This window comes from Spermophilus citellus (assembly GCF_964194105.1).
Source record: "Spermophilus citellus genome assembly, chromosome: X".
NCBI classification, from domain to species: domain Eukaryota; kingdom Metazoa; phylum Chordata; class Mammalia; order Rodentia; family Sciuridae; genus Spermophilus; species Spermophilus citellus.
The window spans coordinates 83599587-83620807 of NC_138190.1; the positions used below are offsets into that span (position 1 = coordinate 83599587).

Sequence of the window (21221 nt, forward strand, 5' to 3'; positions counted from 1 at the left end):
AAATCTAGTTACACTTGAGAGATAGCATTGATTAATAAAAACATAAATTCATTTTTAAAACTCCCTCATAAGATTTTATGTTGGAATTAGCCACTGAAATTAATACCATGTTGATGTTCAAAGAAAACTTTGAGGACATTTAATTCAGTGTCCATATTTTCTCCTTTGCTGAAAAGGAAAGCATGTCAGTGAATTTTTAGTCACTGACTTGCCCAGGATTACACTCAGTTGCAGATGCCCTGGTTTCCTCTCCATTAATGTTCCCAGTGGACGATGCCACCATGGATGGTATATTTTTTCTTTAATTGCTTTGTATTCTTTGTTTGAGCAAAATGATACCTACCCATCTCCTTAAATAATACAAGCATTATAGAAAGAAAAGTTTATCAGAAAACTAACCACTCACATTACTTCTGTCCATAAAAATAACAGTATCAAAATTTGATAGAATATACCTAGACATCTTTCCATGCATTAAGAAGATAGAAAAAATTGATGGGTGAATGCACAGATAACTGTGAGCATAGTATGCATCATTTTTGCTTTTAAAAGTATGATATTAAGGGGCTGGGGTTGTGGCTCAGTGGTAGAGCGCTTGTCTAGCATGTGTGAGGCACTGGGTTTGATCCTCAGCACCACATAAAAATAAATTAAAAAATAAAGGTCCATCAACAACTAAAAAATATTTTAAAAAGAAAGATATTAAATATAATTTATTTTTACCAAAGGAAAAATAAAAGAATTGCTGAACTTCAAATAAAAGTTTGTTTAATATAAGAGATGTTAATATTAATTCCCTAAAAATTCTTCTAGGATAAATAATGATTGTCACTTAAATTCCTAGAGCTGAAATGCTTGCTATTCCTTTGTCACATGACAATATTATGTGTAACATTTGGCAGAATATATTATAGAGAGAATGTGATTTCTTAACCTGAAATCCATGATGGACTTGAGTCTATTAGTCACTTCCCCATCCAAATTTTCATAAAAATGTGTATATACAATAGAACTCTTCCTATTTGATATTATCAGGATCAGTAGTTAACAATTGAAAATACTACAGCATGTAATTGTAAAAAAGATCTAAAAATATGTATCTGAAATTTTATTTCAAATTAAAGCATACATAGTCATTTTTCTCCATTTTAAACGATGACTTTGAGTACCAGTGTCCTTGATGAAGATATATCTTTCTTACAAATGTGTCATATCTACAAATTCCTGTTTACATTCCTTGAAAATAAAAATCACACTTAAAACAGGTTTAAAGTATATGAATGCTGAATTATGTTAAATTTTATCATTTTTCCAAGCGTTTTACACCTATCTTATTAACCTTTAATATCATAGGATTCAATTTTTAATAGCCCTTTACTTTGAGTATTTATAAAACTTCAAAGTTAATTTTCCTACAAACTATTTTTTTTAATTTTTTAGTTGTAGACAGACACAATACCTTCATTTTATCCATTCATTTTTATGTGGTGCTGAGAATCAAACCCAGTGCCTCATACATGCTGGGCAAGTGCTCTACCACTGAGCCACCAACCCCAGCCCCAAACTAATTTTTTTCACACTACTTTTACCATATTATGTCATGCCGCTGTCTGGCTGGGCACAATTCAGGAGCCACTTGTCAAAAGAAACTAACTTTATTTTTAGAACTACAAATGCCAAACAAAACAGCTCCTCAGGAAAAAACCCTCAGAGCCCAACTGCCACCACTGGCTTCCCACAAGCCTCTCACCCCCACACAAACCTCACCACCTCCCACAATCCTCCTGCTCTTGAGGCTGATTGGCTGGGTCGTGTGGGCGGAGCCAAAGAAGTCCCCCAATGAGCAGCTCCATGGCGGAGCCAATCAGCTAGATGTTGCTGGGGCTGCTGTGAGCCAATCATCAGCTGGCAGTCTGAAGGGCAGGGAAACAGCCCAATGAACATCACCGCAGAGGAGCCAATCAGCTAGATGTTGCTGGGGCTGCTGTGAGCCAATCATAAGCCAGCAGCTGGAAGTTTGCTGGCAGCTGGAAGTTTGCTGGGGCCCCTTTGGCTGTGGCTCTCAACAATGTCACATATAAATTGTTTAGTTACAAGTAAAACTGATGAACAAATTTGGAGAAAAAAGCTATGTATTCTTGTTAAGCAGACAAATCAAGTACAAAAGATGTACATTGGAATATTGGAAAATAGTATTGATGAATATTCAGGATTCTATGAGTATCATTTACTATAAATTTAAAAAAATATATTTGGTTAATTTGGAAAGCCTTTTTAAAAGGATGTCAGGTAAGAGATTTTCTACTCTTTTTTTTTTTTCCAGAAGGAGAGGGTCCATAACTTCCAAGAGATTATTCATGGTATCTGTGATTTTAAAAGGTTAAGAAATAATAGTCTAGAAAATCCTTTGAAAATCAAATGTCTTTTTTTTTGAGTTATTTACAGCAGATTGCATTACCATTCTTATTACACATATAGAGCAAAATTTTTCATATCTCTGTATGTTATTTTCCATCTTGAAAATGTACTTCAAGATGGGATTATTCTTTGCTTTTCATACTTTTCCTCATAATTCATTTATTTTCCTCTATGAAGATTTGCAAATAGTCTTTCTTTGAAAACTATAAAATATCTAGGACTAAACTTACTACATAATTTTTTCAAGTCTATTTTAAAAATTATGAAACATAATTGAAGGGCATTTTAAGTTATAATATATTTAATTGAGCAATAGTGAATATATGAAAGGTGTGCAATGGGCGTATCTCATATATGTGTGTGTATGTATGTGTGTATATATGTATGGTTTTATATAGTGATTAACATAACCAATTAACACAGCCATCACTAACCAATGCTGCACATTATATCCCCAGAAATTGTTCATCATATAACTGAAAGTTTCTACCTTTGATAAACATTCCTGCTACCCACTCTCCTTAGAGTTCTCTGTTTAATCTATTATCTGTTCTATTCTGGTACATATACAAAAGAGTGTCTTGAAGAAATATCTGTGCCTGCATGTTTATTGCAGCATTATTCATAATAGACAAGATTTGAAATAACCTCAGTGGATGAATGAATACAGAAACTGTGATACATAGATAAAGATGAAATGTTGTTTAGCCACAAAAAAGTAGGAATCATGCCACTTGAGACATCATAGATCAACCTGAAGGACATTATGCTAAGTGAAATAAGCCAGACACAGAAAGACGAATACTGTATGTCAATTATATGTGGCATTATATGTTTTAAAATCTTCAATATGTTTATAGATATGTATCTTATTTCTTGATGAAAAGAATAAACATTGAAGTATGTCAAATATTCTAAATCTAGAAATTTAATTCAATTCTTACAGAAGCCCTTGATTAAAATGGAGGGTAACATTCAACCAGCATTTGTTGTCCATCTACAATGTATTGTTCACTATACTAGGTTAAAATATAGATGATAAAATATATCAAGAGAATGAAGAAAATGTGCAAAAATTATATTAATTTTTTTCTGTACAAGGGAGTGGAATTTGGTATGTGGTAGGAGTATATTTTCAGATCAGTGTGTAAACAAAGGACGGAATATACAAGAAATGTGTTGGAATAGTTGACTGTTCAAAAAAAATAATTAAGAATGTTACCAGCTATGATGTAAAAATAAATTTCTAAATATTTTAAGTGGAATAAAAATCTAATCATAACATAAAATGCTACTTAAAAGGATGAAAAAGGGAATGCTTATATCATTTTGTCATAGGAAAGATCTTAAGTAAAACAGACTAGAAGCCATGATAGAAAAAATTTACATATTTGTCTACATCAAAAGAATTAAATTACTATGACACAATATACTATATAAAAAGTTAACAGATAAAATTAAAAAGTGGGAAAACTATTTGTAATATATATATATGACAAAGGACGAGTAGTCTTCATGTATTAAGTGCTCCTATAAATCCATGAGAAAAAGATGAATGCTTTCTAGGAAAATGGAAAAAGTACATGAAGGGATAACCCAAAAAAAGTAAGTAAATGGCATGATTTTATGAAAGATGATAGATTTTATCAGCACTCAAATAACTGCAAACTTATCTGCTCATATAGATATTGTTTTCATGGATAGTTAATGTGTAGTGCGTGATGTGCTGGGCGTTGAACCCAGAGCCTCATGTATGCTAGGCAAGCACTCTATACTGAGTTACATCCATAGTCATAGATAGTTGACTTTTAGCCTTGCAACTTGAAAAAGATTTAAAAGATTCATAATACTACTGCTGATGAATAGGGTAAGAAAACAGAACTGTGTTCTTGGAGTGTAAATTGCTGCAGTATATTGCTGACTTCTGGGTGTCATTGTGGTAATATTATCAAAAATTAAATGTTTGTACTCATTTCTTCAGAAATTTCATGTCCAGGAATTTATTCTAAGGAAACACCACAAGGGAATATGATCCCAGTTATATGTGTAAGGATACTAGTTTCAGCATTGCTCATAATTTCCTCCCTCTCCTAAAAAGGGAAGTGGCCCATGTGCCTGTCAGCAGGGGATTTTTTTAAAAGGAGCTATATTGCATTTATTCTAGAATACTATACTATAGAACTATTTTAAAAATAGACCTATTTGTGTATAAATTAATATGGAAGCACCTCTATGACATATTGTTAAACCTTTTAAAAAGGTAAATCTCAGAAAAGTATATGTATTTCAATCCTATTAAAAATGACAACAAAGTTTACATGTGTAATTTATTTTAATTTTATTTGTATTGGTTCTTTTTAGTTATACATGATGGCAGAATTCATTTTGATACAATTATACAAGCATGGGATATATCTTATTCTAGTTAGAATCCCATTCTTATGATGTACATGGTGGTGGCATTCACTGTGTTGTTTTCACATATGTACATGGGGAAATTATGTCAGATTCATTCCACTGTCTTTCTTTTCCTTATCTCTCTTCCCTTTCCTCCATTCCCCATTATCTAATCTACTGTATTTCTACTCTACCCCTCACCCCACCCCTTATTGTGGGTTAGCTTCCACGTATCAAAGAAAACATTAGACCTTTGGATTTGGGGGACTGACTGACTTTACTTGGCATGATAATCTCCAGATTCATCCATTTGGTAGCAGATGTCATTAAGTCATTCTGCTTTATGGTGGAGTAATACTCTGTTTGTATTATACTACATTTTCTTTATCCACTCATTTGTTGAAGGGCATCTAGGTTGGTTCTATGGCTTAGCTATTATTAATTAAGCTTCTATAAACATTGATGATTGTGACACTATAGTATTTTAAATCCTTTTGATATATACCATAGAGTGTGATAATTCAGTCAAATGGTAGTTCTAGTCCAAGTTTTTTGAGAGTTCTCCATACTCTTTCCAAAGTGGTTGTAGCAATTTGCAGTCTCATTAGCAATGTATTAGAGTACCTTTTTTCCCAACATCCTCACCAACATTTATTGTTACTTGTATTTTTGATAATTGCCGTTCTGACTGGAAGTGAGATGGAATCTCAGTGTAACTATTTTAATTTGCATTTCTCTAATTGCTAGAGATGTTGAACATTTTTGCATATATTTGTTGACCATTTGTATTACTTCTTCTGTGAAGTGTCTGTTCAGTTTTTGATCTTTTATTTGCTGGGGTGTGTGTGTGTGTTAAGTTTTTTGAATTCTTTATATATCCTGAAAATGAATGTTTTCTCTGAGGTGTGGGTGACAAAGATTTTTCTCTTCATGTTCTTGATTGTTTCTTTTGCTGTGAAGAAGATTTTTAATTTAATGCCATCACATTTATTGATTATTGATTTTATTTCTTATGCTTAAAGAGTGCTGTTAAGGAAGTCGTTTCCTGAGCCAATATGTTGGAGTGTTGGGCACACATTTTTTCTAGTAGGTACATGGATTCTGGTCTAATACCTGGGTCCTTGATCCACTTTGAGTTTAGTTTTGTGCAGGGTGAGAAATAGGATTTAAATTTTATTCTTTTACATATGGATATCTAGTTTTCCCAGCACCATTTGTTGAAGAGGCTATCATTTCTCCAATGTATGATTTTGGCACCTTTGTCTAGTTTGAGGTCTTTTTGTGGGATTGTCTTTGTGTCTTCTATTCTGTTTCATTGGTCTTCTTGACTGTTTTGGTGCCAATATCATGCTGTTTGTTTTGTTTTCATTTTAACTATAGTTCTATTGTATAATTTAAGGTCTGATATAGTGATGCCTCCTGTTTTTTCTTTTCTTTTTTGCTCTTTTTTGTTTTTATTTACTCTTTTTAGATATACATGATAGTAGAATGTATTTTGACATATTATACATACATGGAGTGTAACTTCCCATTCTTGTGGTTGTGCACAATGTAGAGTTACAATGGTCACGTGTTCATATATGAACATAGGAGAGTAACATCCAATTCAGTCTACTGTCTTAAATATTCCCATCTCCCTTCCTTCCCTTCATTCCCCTTTGCCTAATCCAATTAACATCTTTTTTAAACAATTGATTTATGAATGCTAACTTTATATCCTGATACTTTGCTGAATTCAGTTATGAGTTCTAAATATACAATCTACTTCTAAATATACAATCATGTCATCAGCAAACAGAGCTAATTGTATCACTTCTTTTCTTATCACATCCCTTTTATTTTATTCTTTTGCCTAGAAAAGAATTCTGACTAGAGATTCAAGGACTATGTTAAAGAGAAGGGGTAAAAGTGGGCATCCCTGTCTTGTTCCTGTTTTGGAAGGAATGCTATCGGTTTTTCTCTATTTAAATGATGCTGGCCTTGGGTTTGTCATATACAGCTTTTACAATGTTGAGGAATGATTCTTTTCCTATTTTTCTAATGCTTTAATCATGAATGAATGTTATATTTTATCGAATGCTTTTTCTTTATCTGTTGAAATAATCATGTGATTCTTGTCTTTAAGTTTATTGATGTGGTGAAAAATATTTACTGATTTCCATATATTGATCGAACCTTGCAACCCTGGAATGAAAGCCACTTGGTTATGGTAAATTATCTTTTTAATGTGATTTTGTATTCAGTTTGCCAGTAATTCATTAATAATTTTTGCATCTATGTTTATCAAGAATACTGGTCTGAGGTTTTCTTTCCTAGATGTCTCTTTTTATTTCATCCCTGATTTCTTCTGCTATCCATTCATCATTCAATAGTGAATTATTTAGTCTACTGATATTGTAGTAATTTTTATTTTTTATCTTATCATTGATTTCTAATTTCATTCCATTTTATGATCTGATAGAATTCAGGGTATTGTATCTATTTTTGTATTTACTGAGAGTTGCTTTGCATCCTAAAACATAGTCTATTTTGGAAATAATCCATATGCTACTGTTAAGAAAGTGTATTCAGTCACTGATGGATGAGATATTCTATAAATATCTATTAAGTCTAAATTATTAATTGTTATTTTTTTTAGTTCTGTGGTTTCTTTATTTAGTTTTTGTTTGGATGATCTGTCTAGTGATACTAGAGGCATGATAAAGTCGTCCAATATTTTTGTGTTGTGGTCTATTTGATTTTTTGATATTGAGAAGGGTTTGTTTGATGTATGTAGATGCTTATTGTTTGGGGCATAAATACTTAAGACTGTTACTTCTTGTTGTGTTATGACTCCTTTAAGAAGTATGAAATGGCCTTCTTTGTCTCTTCTGATTAACTTTGGCTTGAAGTCCACTATGTCAGATATGAGAATAGAAACACCTGCTTGTTACAAGATCTGTGTGAATAATCCTTTTACCTTTAGTCTATGGATGTCTCCTGGAGATAGCATATTATTGGGTCTTATTATAATTATGTATGTCAGTCATTTTCATAATAATGTGCCTTAGAATGGATCTGTTATAATTTTGTGTATTTGGAGTCCTTTATGCCTCCTGAATTTGATCCTCCATTTCATTCTTAAGATTGGGGACATTTACTGTTATTATTTCATTGAAAGATTGTATATTCCTTTAGTTTGTATTTCAGAACCTTCATCTATCCCTATGAATCTTAGACTTGACCTCAAAACATTATCCTGTATTTCTTAAAAATTCTCTTTATGGTCTCTTAGCATCTTTTCTCCATGATCAACTTTATTTTCAAGATTATGTACTTTGCCTTCATTGCCTGAAAATCCATCTTTCAGATGGTCTAGTCTATTGGTGATGCTTTCCATTGAATTTTTAATTTGGTTTATTGATTCCTTCATTTCAAGAATTTCTAATTGATTTTTTTCAGAATTTCTGTTTCCTTATTAAAATGGTCTTTCACTTCTTATATTTTGTCTCTGATTTCTATCCTTACATCATCTTTTTATCTTATAGATCAGTTTCACTATAAACTTTCTAAATTCTTTCTCTGACATTTGTTCCACTGTGGTGTTGGTGGAGTCTGCTTTTGAGTCATTTTGGTTTGTTTGGGATGGTTCATTCCCTTGTATTTTCATATTTTTTGCATCTCTGCCCATATATCTGAAGCAGCAGAGCTTCTATTCTATTTGCCTTTAGTGATCCTGTAGGTTTCCTGTGCCTCAAAGATGGTGGGGCAATAATTGCAACAACTATGCATATGACATATAGCACTAAATTAAGTACTTAATTCCCATGTTGACACAAAGATAATTGACACAATAAACAGCACTGATAGGCTCAGCAATTTCTATAAGTAATGACAGCAAGTAATCATGAATTATCTGGCATAGAATCAAACAATAGGTTTTATTTGACTTCAGTTGTATTAATTGTTGCTATAGCATTAATGCTATGGTCTGGCATTTTATAAACAAATTAGTGTTAGTAAAAGTTAAAGAGAGTTAATTAAAAGAAAAGAAGAAAAAGATGAAGGGGTAGAAAGTGTAGTCTCGAGATAAGTAGAGCAAATGTAGAGGCAACGTAGGATGTATTATTTATGCGGGGGGTAGAGAAAAATAGAAGTAAAAATTAAAGGAAGAGTGAAAGAAGAATAAAGTTTAGCTGTTAGTGAGAGAAAGAGAAACAAGGGAAAAAGAGTTGTGACACAGATAATAGAAAACCAAACCAAAATATATGAATCAAAAACTCTAACCCTCAAAAGACAGAGTAAGGAAAAATAACTACTTTCAAGAAGCACTAGAAATGAGAAAGCAGAAACAAATATGTATATTTATAAATGTCCCTCATGTATCAATCAGTACACATTTAAAAGGAAAAAAAAAAACAGTCAGTGAGATTATATGCTTGCTGTCTGTTCCAAACTGTCTCTCCATTTCTTAGCTTCCCTTCTCAGCAGGATGATGTGGAGAGATGTAGAAGATACTGTTGGCTTCACTTCCAGGGTATAGATACCACTGGGTTCTATGAGATGAGTTTTTGGAAATGAAGCTCCTAAGGTTGGGGATCAGATCTAGTATTGCCCCAGGTGTTTGTTGCATGGGAAATTATTGAGCATTAATTAATCAACACACTTCTAGAACTATATCCCACTAATCTCCCCAGGGCTCCACTCATTGGAAGGAGAAGTCAGTCCTTTACTGGTTCTGTTGTTTTTGGATACTGCCTTTTCTGGCCTTCCAGGATCTGTCATTCCTGTCCTTTCAGATTCTTCAGCCACTTCCTCTAGTCCTGGGCATTCCTGGTCTCAAGGGAGGAGAAGAGGGTGAGGTCTCTAGCCTCTCTGACCTGTGTTACCCCCCAGGAAAAATGCTCTCCATGCCAGAAATTTTCCTGATTTGCTAGACTCAGTTGAGATCAGGAAGCTGACATCTGCTGGATTCATGTACTCTGAACTCAAGGATCTAAGTTCCCTGTATGAGTTGGATTTGCTATAGCACCATGTCCAAAAATGTCTCCAGCTTGGCTCCCTGTGCATAGCAGACAGACTCAGGTGACTTGTGTGCACCAGTTTAATGAGCTGAATAGCCTGTGGGTGAACCCAAGGCGGGCTGACCCTCCCATCCTGGGATTCTCCCCACCAAGTCTATCTGCTGCACATTTTACTCTTTTCCAAACTTGTATAATAATTTCCCCTGCTCCCACTCAGCTCCAATTCTGTTCTTTATTCTTGTCTGATATACCAAAAATTTACTAGTCTTCAAGACTCTCTGTCCAATATTAAGTATCAGTGTAGTGCCTTTTTAACTCCCCTCAAAGAAAGCAGTTTTCTCGCTATTTGAGTCCTGTGTCATGGAGCTGTGGGAAAAGCCGTTTCCCACTAAACCACTATCTTGTTCCTTGTGCAATTTATTTTTAAATTTAGTTTAAAACATCACCGAGATTGTAGTGTATGATCTATTTTGTTATCCCCCCCCTTTTTTCCCAATTCAGTGGTTCATCATGGACTTCTGTCCATGTAGGACATACAGTTCTACCTCATTTTGGTAGATCTATAAAATGTTAACATGTCATTTGTTTTAAAATACTGTGGGTATGCTTATGTGTATGTATTACCCCCCTTAATTGTGGTTTGACTTTCACAGTTTCAATCAACTACAATCCAAAAATATTAAGTGAAAAATTCCATAAATAAAAAGTTCATGAGTTTTAAATTGTGCTCTATAATGAGTGGTGTCATGAAATCTTGCAGTATACTCACCAGGGAAAGAATACTACCTTTGTTCAATGTGTCACAGGAAAGCAGGGAGCTGAAACTCCAGACCTCAGTTCTTGTGTTCCAATGAAATAAAATGTAAAGTCATACACCAAAAGTCATATAAGAGAACTTTATTATAATTGAAAGTGAGGTGAATGTAAAGTAAAAGCAAAGTGAGCCCTCTCTCTCAAGAGAGAGAGAGAGGACTGTCTCTGGGCAGAGAATGACAAAGGAGACAGTGCTGTCTCAAAATTTATTAGTATTTGACATGCATTTGCCAGCTACTGCCAGAGAACTGGGGAAAACCTTCTTTACTCTCTGCCAATCAGGTGTTTAACTCCTCCTTCATGGTGGGTGATGGAATTTTCAACCTTAGTTGGTCTACTCTGGAACTCTCATGATAGCTGTCCTATTTAGGGTTGCTTAATGTACAAGTCAATCCCATATTAATCTGAGCACTGGGGTCAGTAACTGATCAGAAGTTACCTTAGTGCATCTGTGCTAATAAAGGAATCTTCCTTCCCGGACAAATGGAACTAACTTCACATCAACCTCAGTGGACCCTGTCAAAAGTTAGTCCCATTAATATGTTTCTTTTGATGTGTTTTCCCATAAGCTCATTCGCTTCGCTTTATTTTCTACAAATTAACTACAACCATTTGCTTTCTTGTCTACTTTGTAAGTAGTTTTAAAAAAATACCCTCAAGTGGGCTTGGGTTGTGGCTCAATGGTAGAGCACTTGCCCTGCACTTGTGAGGCACTGGGTTCAATCCTCAGTATCACATAAAAATGAATGAATTAATTAATTAAAGGTATTGTGTCCATTTATACAACTAAAAATTTTTTTAAAGACCCTAAAGTGATTTAAACTACACTTGTGACCTTGACATGCATTTGCCAGCTACTGCCTAACATTCCCCACTCAATGACTAGAGCCCCTGAATAATCCAGAGAATAAGAGGTGATGAAGTCAAATTGGTAGCTACTTTCTGCTGATTAGGGGCATAGGCCTATAGGGTAGGTATCTCTAATCCTTGCTATCTGTCAGTGAAATGCTTCAGATTATGAGTAAGTTCGGACAAAGGGGCCATGGTAATTCTCTGGTTTGGTAGAAACAGATTGTAAAGCAGTCTGGGAGGTGGATGGCCTATGAACAAAACAAGAACACATAAGTATTGGGAAAAGATTGATACAACAATAAACATAGTAACATCTAAATATACCGATGATATGATAATGACTATAGGTATCAGCAGTTTCTTCCACCATCAAGTGTCAGAAAGCTATGAGCTAAAAACTTGACCCCATGATGAAACAGGTGAGGACATAACATCTCTTTGAAAATTAAGTGTTTAAGGATTTTAGTTACATTGTCAGAGTGGTCAGGAATGTAAACACAACATTCTGTCTGGATAATGGCACAAATGCTACCCTGATCTGCAGTGAGAGCATCCAAAGCCATTCGGTTTTGTAATATAGCTTTTTTTCATGACAGCCACCTCTGTGTTAAGGAGAAAAATACATCTGTCAATGTCATAAAGAGCTTTTGATCATAACTGGTCAGACTTCCATGTGCCAGATTATGTCCTATAGACCAATCTGAGGGATAAATATCAGAGTTAGAAAATCAAACCAGTGAAAAATAGATTAAGCTCACCTATGTAGGAGGTTAGGAAAATCTGTGGGTCTCAAATTGACTCAGAACAAACTTGTGACTGTGACAGTGTCTGTTTTTTGTATTTATCAGACACTCCTGTATAAGAATACTTATTAATAACTTCCCAGTTTTACTATTGAGAGGACTGACATAAATTTATATCTTAAGCTACATTAAAAAAATATCTTTTCTTTTAAATGTCCATGTGTGGCTGTATTTTGGTTATACTCTCCTGCAAGTTGTTTAAGACCAAGTTTGTCAAAAATTGACCCTTTTCCTGTCTGCTGTTTAGAGTCAGCTAAGATTTGATAGGAGTTGCTTTTACAAGCTTACAAGAATACTCTTGGCTTCTTTATCTTTCTCCTATGAGTTGTGCTATTTGCCAGGATGGTTCAGAGTCTTGCTGGCCACATATGGCTTTCCTTGGAAGCATTAGGGATATATCCCTTCCCAATGACCTTCGTTTTTGCACTGTTTACACTGGTTGGCTTCCTGTTTTCTAGAGTCTCCACAGTCCCCCTGATCAAGAGGTCAGGTAACTCAGCAGAGTTTCAGGACATTTAGAGAGGTCCCATCATTCCCTAAATTCCAGCTGACCTTAAAGGGCAACAGCCAAAATATTGACTTGAGTTTTCCTTGGCCCTTTTACTTCCTTGACTTTGGTCTCCAAGCTTTAGTTTTAAGCATTCAACAGGCCACTTTCAACATTCTTGAAATGGGAGTAATGGGTTCGTGCCCATACTGGAAGTCTGCATTATATGCTATCTTCCCTATAGGAGATAATTAATTGTCTTAAATTAACTCAGATTGTTCTGTTAAAAGTAGTACTGTGAAATACTAATGGGTAACAGTTATAAATTTTTACAAGCTAAACAAAAAATGAAGCTAAAAGAGCAACAACATAGCTAGTTTGTATAGTAACTATAAACTAAGAAACATAATCTCTATGGTAGTTCTAAAGTATATTTGATATCTATTTATCCTCTCAAAAGACCCGTTAATTTATGAACTTAATTACTTATGAAAACCTTTTCAAGTTTTATTTTCTTTTAAAACACTCTTATAACCTTAAATACCTTTTATAGTTTACCAAAATATTTATGTAATTTTGTATCGAATCCCTTGTTTATTTTGTGATCACAGTTATCTTTATAACAAACATATGTCTTTTGAAAACAACTTTAAATAAATTTAATTCTGACCTACTTTAGAGCCATCTTAACATGAAGTAAGGTGAACGGCAAAGTCTTAACTCAGTTATCACAAATAGGCTTATTATTTTATATATAAATATATCTCATTTATATAACAATGAAACATTGATGTACTTAAAGCAAACAGATGCAAGCTATGTTTTTAAATGGCAATGTGGTCCTTTTCTGTAAGATACAATTTATAAAAGAGAGCACTTACTGGTTACATTGCCTGTAAACCTACGTAAACTTTTATTTTATAAACTTTTACAAGGCTTAGACAAACATATTTAGTTCTCAGATGTATACATATCTCTAGTTGCATATATTTAGAATGTTAACTATATTGCAATTACCTAAAATACCAGTTGTTTATTAACCAATTATGAAGTAATCATTTAAAAGATTTCAAAGCCATTAAAAACCCAAATTCCTTTAAGACTTAAATTCCCCTACGTAATAAAACTTAGCACACACAACAGATCATCTTGATAAGAGCAGATAAATGTTTTAAGAAAACCTTAATATTCTTAAACAGAGAATTAGACTTTGTTCTATATTAATTTATTAACAGTTGACCTTACAGGGGAAAACCCTTAAGTTTAACTAACTGTGCTGCTTATAGACAACTTAATCACACACAAACTTTTTAGATTTATCTTCTATGAACCTTTTGTAGTTTACATAGACATTTCACAACCAGTTCTTATCTTAAATTTTGTCCTCAATTTTATCCTGAAGTTTAGGACAAAAATAATACCTATACTACCAGATACTTTTTTCATCCAGAAATATTTTCTTTCCCCTTTCATTTTTCTTACCATAATATATTTTCGTACCTATAACTTTCTTACATTTCTTTCTTAATTACTGACCTTTTAAGTTTAGATTTTAAAACAATCTTTGAAAATTTATGAATTTATACAAAATACACTATAATGAAATAAAATACTTTTTTCCTTATAGGTTTTTTATTAACACTAGCTTGTTATTCATTGGCCAGTTATTCAAGGGTTAACCCTCAAATACACTAGAAAAAGAAAGAGACTTCTTTTAAAGAGTCCCAAGCAAGAAAAATAAACCTTGGTAATGGTGGGAGTAAATCTGCTCGATGAAGGATAAATGATCAGCTGAACCTTTCACATCAGCATCCAGAATGGCAGATAGAATTTATTCCTAATGTTCATAATTTCACAGGGTCTATTTTAGTTTGTAAATGGCTAAATCTGACAGGAATACATGAAAGTAGAATATTATCCCTCAATCATCTTGTTTTTAGTGAAGACCCAGAAATAAAGCAATCTGAAACCCTTTCTATTGACTAATAATTTATTAAAACGCATTTATAAATGCTTAACTTATTTATGTTAAATCAGATTTACTCATTTTTAACTTAGGTTACCTATGAAAACCAAGTCTAGTTAACATTTTAAGCCATGTTTTTTTTTTTCTGTTGAAAAAGAAAAACCTAAAAGCAATGGATATTACACTTCAAATATTTGATAGAAAACAACAGTCTTCATTGACTGATCACCTAGAGAAAAAAATGTGTGGGTTAGTGATTTAAATGCATATTTATTTTTATCTCTAATCATTTTAAGTCACAGGAACTGAAAGTTATTTGGATCCATTTTTAAAAATTCATGAGTGCTCATTTATCAATATGCCAGTTGTGGTACCATGTACATGATACACAGACACAAGTGCACATGCAGATAACAATATAAAAAAGATGTGTGCATACCTAGACATAAAGATCAACAGGAAACCAAGATTTTATAGCTTTTTTCCTGGTATGACTTCAAAAGGTAGGATAAAAAAACTATAAAGGTTTCTTCAACAGACTGTCATATTTAGCCATTTACAAACTAAAATAGACCCTGTGAAATTGTGAACATTAGGAATAAATTCTATCTGCCATTCTGGATGCTGATGTGAAAGGTTCAGCTGATCACTTATCCTTCATCAAGCAGATTTACTCCCACCATTACTAGGGTTTATTTTTCCTGCTTAGGACTCTTTAAAATAAGTCTCTTTTTCTAGTGTATTTGAGGGTTAACCCTTGAATAACTGGCCACTGAATAAAAACAGCAGAAAGAAAAACAGAGGGCAATAAAATTCAGTTAGAAAAAACAAGACTAATTTGTTCAGGAGAGAAGATAAATTTATCATTTAAAAAACTTGAGCTCAGAAAAAGACAAAGACAAAAAAATGACATGGCCATAATTACTCTAGAAAAGGAGCATATAGAACTGCTTTATCAAACCAGAGTGCACTTCTGGATCAGATTAGATTCAGCCCAAATATTTAAAGAATGTGGGAGCCTGTGAAGTCCTCAGAAAAAAAGTTTTTAAGAAAAAAAAAACTTGTTCTTTTAGGATCTTTCCATTTTTCTTCCCTGTGACCATCTGGAGAGAAGAGAAAATCATTTAAGGAGGAACTTATTGAAAGAGCATAATCCCAACATATAAAAAAAAGAGAAAACAGTGTTGTATGTATCACAGCGGCTTGCATTTAAAAGTGACACTTTTATCAGAAAGGCAGCTAAGAAGCATTTTCATCATAAGAGAAAAATTGCCTATACATATGGCACTTTTGATTATTATTTTCCTAGTCCCCTGGTAATTTTTTAATCTCCTTCCATGAGATAGCTACTACCTAACCAATGTATATGCTATAACACTACCCACTTGTTAGTCACTTTAGACACTTGGTAGCCATCTAGGTTAGCAAGTCAACTGTCACAATACCTCACTACTTGTGTTTAAATAATTCCTATTTTACTTAATGATGATCTCAAAACAGAAGAGAAGTGGTGTTGGCACTACTTAGATGGAATAAAGAACTTCCACATAACTTCTATATTATAATTGTTCTGCTTTATTAATTTTTGTTAATATCTTACTGTGCCTAATTTATATATTAGATATTATCACAGATATCTATATAGAAAAAAATATATATGCAATTACATAGGGATGGATATATATACACACACACATATACACACACACATATATATACACATATACATGTGTGTGTGTGTGTGTGTGTGTATATATATATATATATATATATACACACACACACACACACACACATTATACATTTATATATTAGTTATATATAAGGTTCAGTGGCAAGCATCCACTAGAGATCTTGGAACATATCCCCCCCAGATAAGGAGGCAATTGTGTGTGTGTGTTTGTGTGTGTATAATATACATAATAATAAAAATTCAGGAAGTATATATACCTGTTAATAAAGTTTATATTGGGAGAGGAAGAAGACTTTCTTTATCCCAATATATTGATTAATTTTGTAAGTGTAGTATATACTTAGTGAAAATAGGAGAAACTTTTCTACTTGAGTAAGAAAAAGATAGCTTTAAAAAAACATGTTTGTAGAAAGTGTAATCTTGGAAATCTCCCAATGAAAAATCAATAACTCTTGGGCTAGGGTTGTGGCTCATTGATAGAGTGCTTGCCTAGCCTGTGTGAGGCACTGGGTTTGATCCTCAGCACCACATAAAAATAAATAAACAAAGCTATTTAAAATGATCAATAACTCTTGAATTTAGCCACAAGGAACAAAAGGATGAAAAAGGAATAAGAAGGAACCCAAAAGAGATTTTCAAAGGGAAACTACTATGAATGCAAGTAACAGCAACTTTAGGAATTCTACCCTCTGCTTTAGTGTATTTGTATTTTATCTTTCTACCCAAAATATTATTTTTCTCTGGAGAAATTAGTTACTTTCTTAGTGAATGGAGAAAGTGCCATAAAAATTTAAGAAAAGAATCAACTTTAAAGTCTCAAAATCTCATATTTCCATCCAACTGTTTATTATTTCAAATTATTTTCCCCAAACTTATATAAATAGACATAGTTTTCACTTAACATAAGGTTTCCCAAGATCAACCACATTGTTACAAATGGCAGGACACAGAAATACAAAGTTGTATGGCATCACTGATGGAATCTAGAGTAGTTCAACTTATAGAAGCAGATCGTAAAATTGTAGTTGCCAAAGGTTCAGGGGTTAAAGGAAATGGGGAGATGTTGGTTAAAAGACAATCTTTCAGTTATAAGATGAGAAAGTTCTGGAGATCTATGTATAGCAAGTCAACTATAGAATAATAATGTATTGAATACTTGAAATTTCTTGAGGGAGTGTATCCTAAGGGTTCTCAAAACATACCACATACACACACACATGAACACATGTACACACGCACACATCAGCACATGCATGGAGGCTGTGTGAGAGAATTGGCTAGTTAGCTTAACTGCAAGAATCATTATAAAAGGATATAGCAAAACACTATGTTTTTTATCTTAGATATAATTTTGGTTTGTCAATTACACCTCAGTAAAACTGGAAAAATATTTTTAACACAGTAAAATAGGTCTGGGGATCTCACTTTGTGGAGTATGCAACTGCTATGCACAAAGTCTTGGTTTCAATCCCCATTGTTGAAAAAATAATAATAAAATACACATAATTTACAATTAACTTGTTATAGTATATATGCAAATTATACATTTATTAGCCTCTTATATAAGAAAGAAATTTTTCATATAAGATTTGGAAAATGGTGCTTTGTTATATGATTTAGAGTTTTATATTTTCCCTATTGATTTCTTTCTAACCTAGATGTTTATATAAAATACCTGATATTAAATTTAAAATATTTTTATTTTAACTTTTAAAAATATAGTTTTTGACTCATTTTTTGTTTAAATTAGGTAACTGGACAAAAGGCATATGCTACCAGCCAGCAAATTTATGAAGCATTTAAATCCTTATGGACAAAAAGCAACAAAAAAGAGTCACTCCCTGAACCTAAGGAAAGAAATAAGGTAGAGTTTAAAAGGGACCAACAAGTTAAATACGAGTTTTGTTTGGGTTGGTATTGGCTTGTAATGGGGGTATTGGACATAGGTAAATGATATAATAAAAGTAGATAAAGGAATCATAGTAAATTGATATACTATATTTCTTTAAGATATTTTCTTATTAAAATGATCTACTTATGATGGAAAAATCTTTTTTGGTAAACAGCTAAGCAACTCTGATGAAATACCTGAAAAAACAACTCATGTCCAGAAACATTCAGTGCCTTTGCCAACAGAACTCAGCTCTAAAACAAAGACCAAATCAGAATCCATCTCAGGTTTGTTTGGAATAGTTCAATTTCATTTCCTTTCTTTAATTACATAATGTTGTAGCATTATAATTAGTCTGAACTTATGTGTTTTTCTCATGCATTTTTTTTCTCTCTCATACGTGTAGTTTGTATTTCTTTTTAGGTTGTGGGTAACTGTCTTTTTTAAAATAACCCCTTAGTTCATAATATAGATCATTGTATGTGGGTGCATAGAATAGCACTGACAGGTTGATTGCATAAAGCATTTTAATATCACTTTATAAATGTGAGCCATTTTGTCAGGAGAAGGAAAATGTACCTTTCTGGATTCCCTCAGTATACAGGGATGAATCATGCCTACATCAAGAAATATTAGTTTCTATTCTTGTGTTACTTGCCTGTCAGTCTTTGTCAATCTTAAGTTTCTACCACCTCTATTTTTATTAAGTTTAGGTGCCAAGAGAAATTACAGCATCAAATAATATAAGTGGTACCAATTACAATACTTATAACTTTGCTAGTATTCAATATTGACAAATATAAATATAAAAATATTAAAAAACAGTTTCCAATAACTGGTTTGTATATCTGTTTATCTGTGTGTATAATGTGAATGATTCAACCCACTAAGATGTCTCATTGCTAATAAAATATGACCCAACTCAGAGATGGAGAAGTAGAAAATACCAGTAATATCTACCCTTTATCAAGCATGTACTGTAATGCAAAGTGTTGTAAGTATATTGTTATTTAATCCTCACCCACAAATAAAAACAAAACAAAACTCTAATGTAGCAGTAATTATTCCCATTAGTTGATGAAAAGATGAGAATGAGGGAGCTTAAATATCTTGTTCCAATAAATACAGCTTTTAAGTAGCAGAGTTGTGTTTGTAGCCTAGATTTTACTGACAACAAAGACTAAACTCTTTCCATTGTATATAGTTTTTCTAATTTTAAACCAGAATTTTAGTTTCTAATTTCAGCCCCCTGCTTACACTTAATCTTTATAAAAACTGTCACCAAATAACAAACCTGATTTGAGTTTTTTTTTTTTATTTTCTTCTATTGGCACTCCTTTCTATTCAAGATTAAGTTTTAGTTTTTAGACTTTCTAACCCACAGCCAACCATATTCCCAAAGCATGTAATGTATCCAATTATATTTTATTTTATTTTTTTTAAAGAGAGAGTGAGAGAGAGAGAGAGAGAGAGAGAGAGAGAGAGAGAGAGAGAGAGAGAGAGAGAGAGAGAATTTTTAATATCCACTTCCTTAGTTCTCGGCAGACACAACATCTTTGTTGGTATGTGGTGCTGAGGATCGAACCCGGGCCGCACGCATGCCAGGCGAGCGCGCTACCGCTTGAGCCACATCCCCAGCCCCTCCAATTATATTTTAAATGGCTGTCTATTCCAAGTATCCTGGTAAAGATGATACATACTATAACTTAAAAGTGGGACCAAAATCATACCTAGCTAGTATCTTATTTTTACTTATCTAAACTCTGGAATCCTTTAACTATCTGTTTTTGCCAGTATAGTATATGATAAGCATTCTTAGGAGAAATGCAGAGGGAGAGAGTGATGCCAGTGCTATTCATTCTTATTATATATGTCTCAGTTCAGGCTGGTATAAAAAGAAGTACCACAGACCATGTTGCTTATGACATAAATTTCTCACATTCTAGTAGATGAAAATTCAAGACCAGGTTGCCAGCATAGTCAGGTTCTTGTGGATGCCCTCTTCTGTTGATTTGTAGTATTCTCTCTGCCATTTGAGGATACTACAAGTCAACTGCCTACAAAACAGAGGGAAGCAAGCTTTTAGAACCCTTAAAAAGACATTAATTCTATTCTTGAGGGCTCCACCCTCAACATCTCATCTAATCCTAATTACCTCCCAAAGACATCACCTCCCAATACCATCACGTTAGTGGTTAGGGTTTCAACATGTGGAATTTGGGAGACAAAAATATTCAGTCATTAACCATGAGATACAGAGTTGATTATCCCACCCTTGACATTGACCATTTCTACATTTCACATGTAATCCCAAAGTTCTGTAATATGGGAAAAAAGTAGTAACTGTGATTATAGATTTGGAATAAGACTTCAATCTGAATGCCAAATGCAGCATTTAATAGTTCTTTTATTTGGGGCAAGTTACCTATCACTTCTAGCCTCAGTCTCCTCATCCATGAAAGAGGGACAATAATAGATTTCACATGGCTTTTGTGAGTATTAAATAAGATATTGCATATAAAGCACCAAGCATAATGTCAGGTACATACTAAGGTCTCAATGAGTAGTAAAGGATATCATCAGCTGGATATGGTGGCACATGCCTGTACTCCCAGTAGCTTGGGAGGCTGAGGCAGGAGGATCCTGAGTTCAAAGCCAGCCTCAGCAACCTAGTGAGGTCCTAAGCACCTCAGGGACACCCTTTCTCTAAATAAAATAGAAGGGCAAGGGATGTGGTTCAGTGGTTAAGTTCTCTGTGTTCCATTCCTGGTAATAAGAATAAGAATAAGAATAATGAGAATAATGAGGAGGAGGAGGAGGAGTCATTATCATTGGCTTAGAGTAATTAGCTATTTTGCCATTAAACAAATTTTCATTGACTATACCTTATTGATCACT

At 33.3% G+C, this 21221-nt stretch overlaps 1 protein-coding gene across 1 annotated transcript in view; it reads left to right on the forward strand.

Annotated features, from left to right (window-relative positions):
- Positions 1-21221, forward strand: part of APOOL (apolipoprotein O like) — a 71807-nt gene that overhangs the window by 44808 nt on the left and 5778 nt on the right. The window contains exons 7-8 of the mRNA XM_081277119.1: positions 18183-18296; positions 18499-18610. Of these exons, the coding sequence (XP_081133245.1) occupies positions 18183-18296; positions 18499-18610 (226 nt within the window). The remainder of the gene's footprint in view (positions 1-18182; positions 18297-18498; positions 18611-21221) is intronic.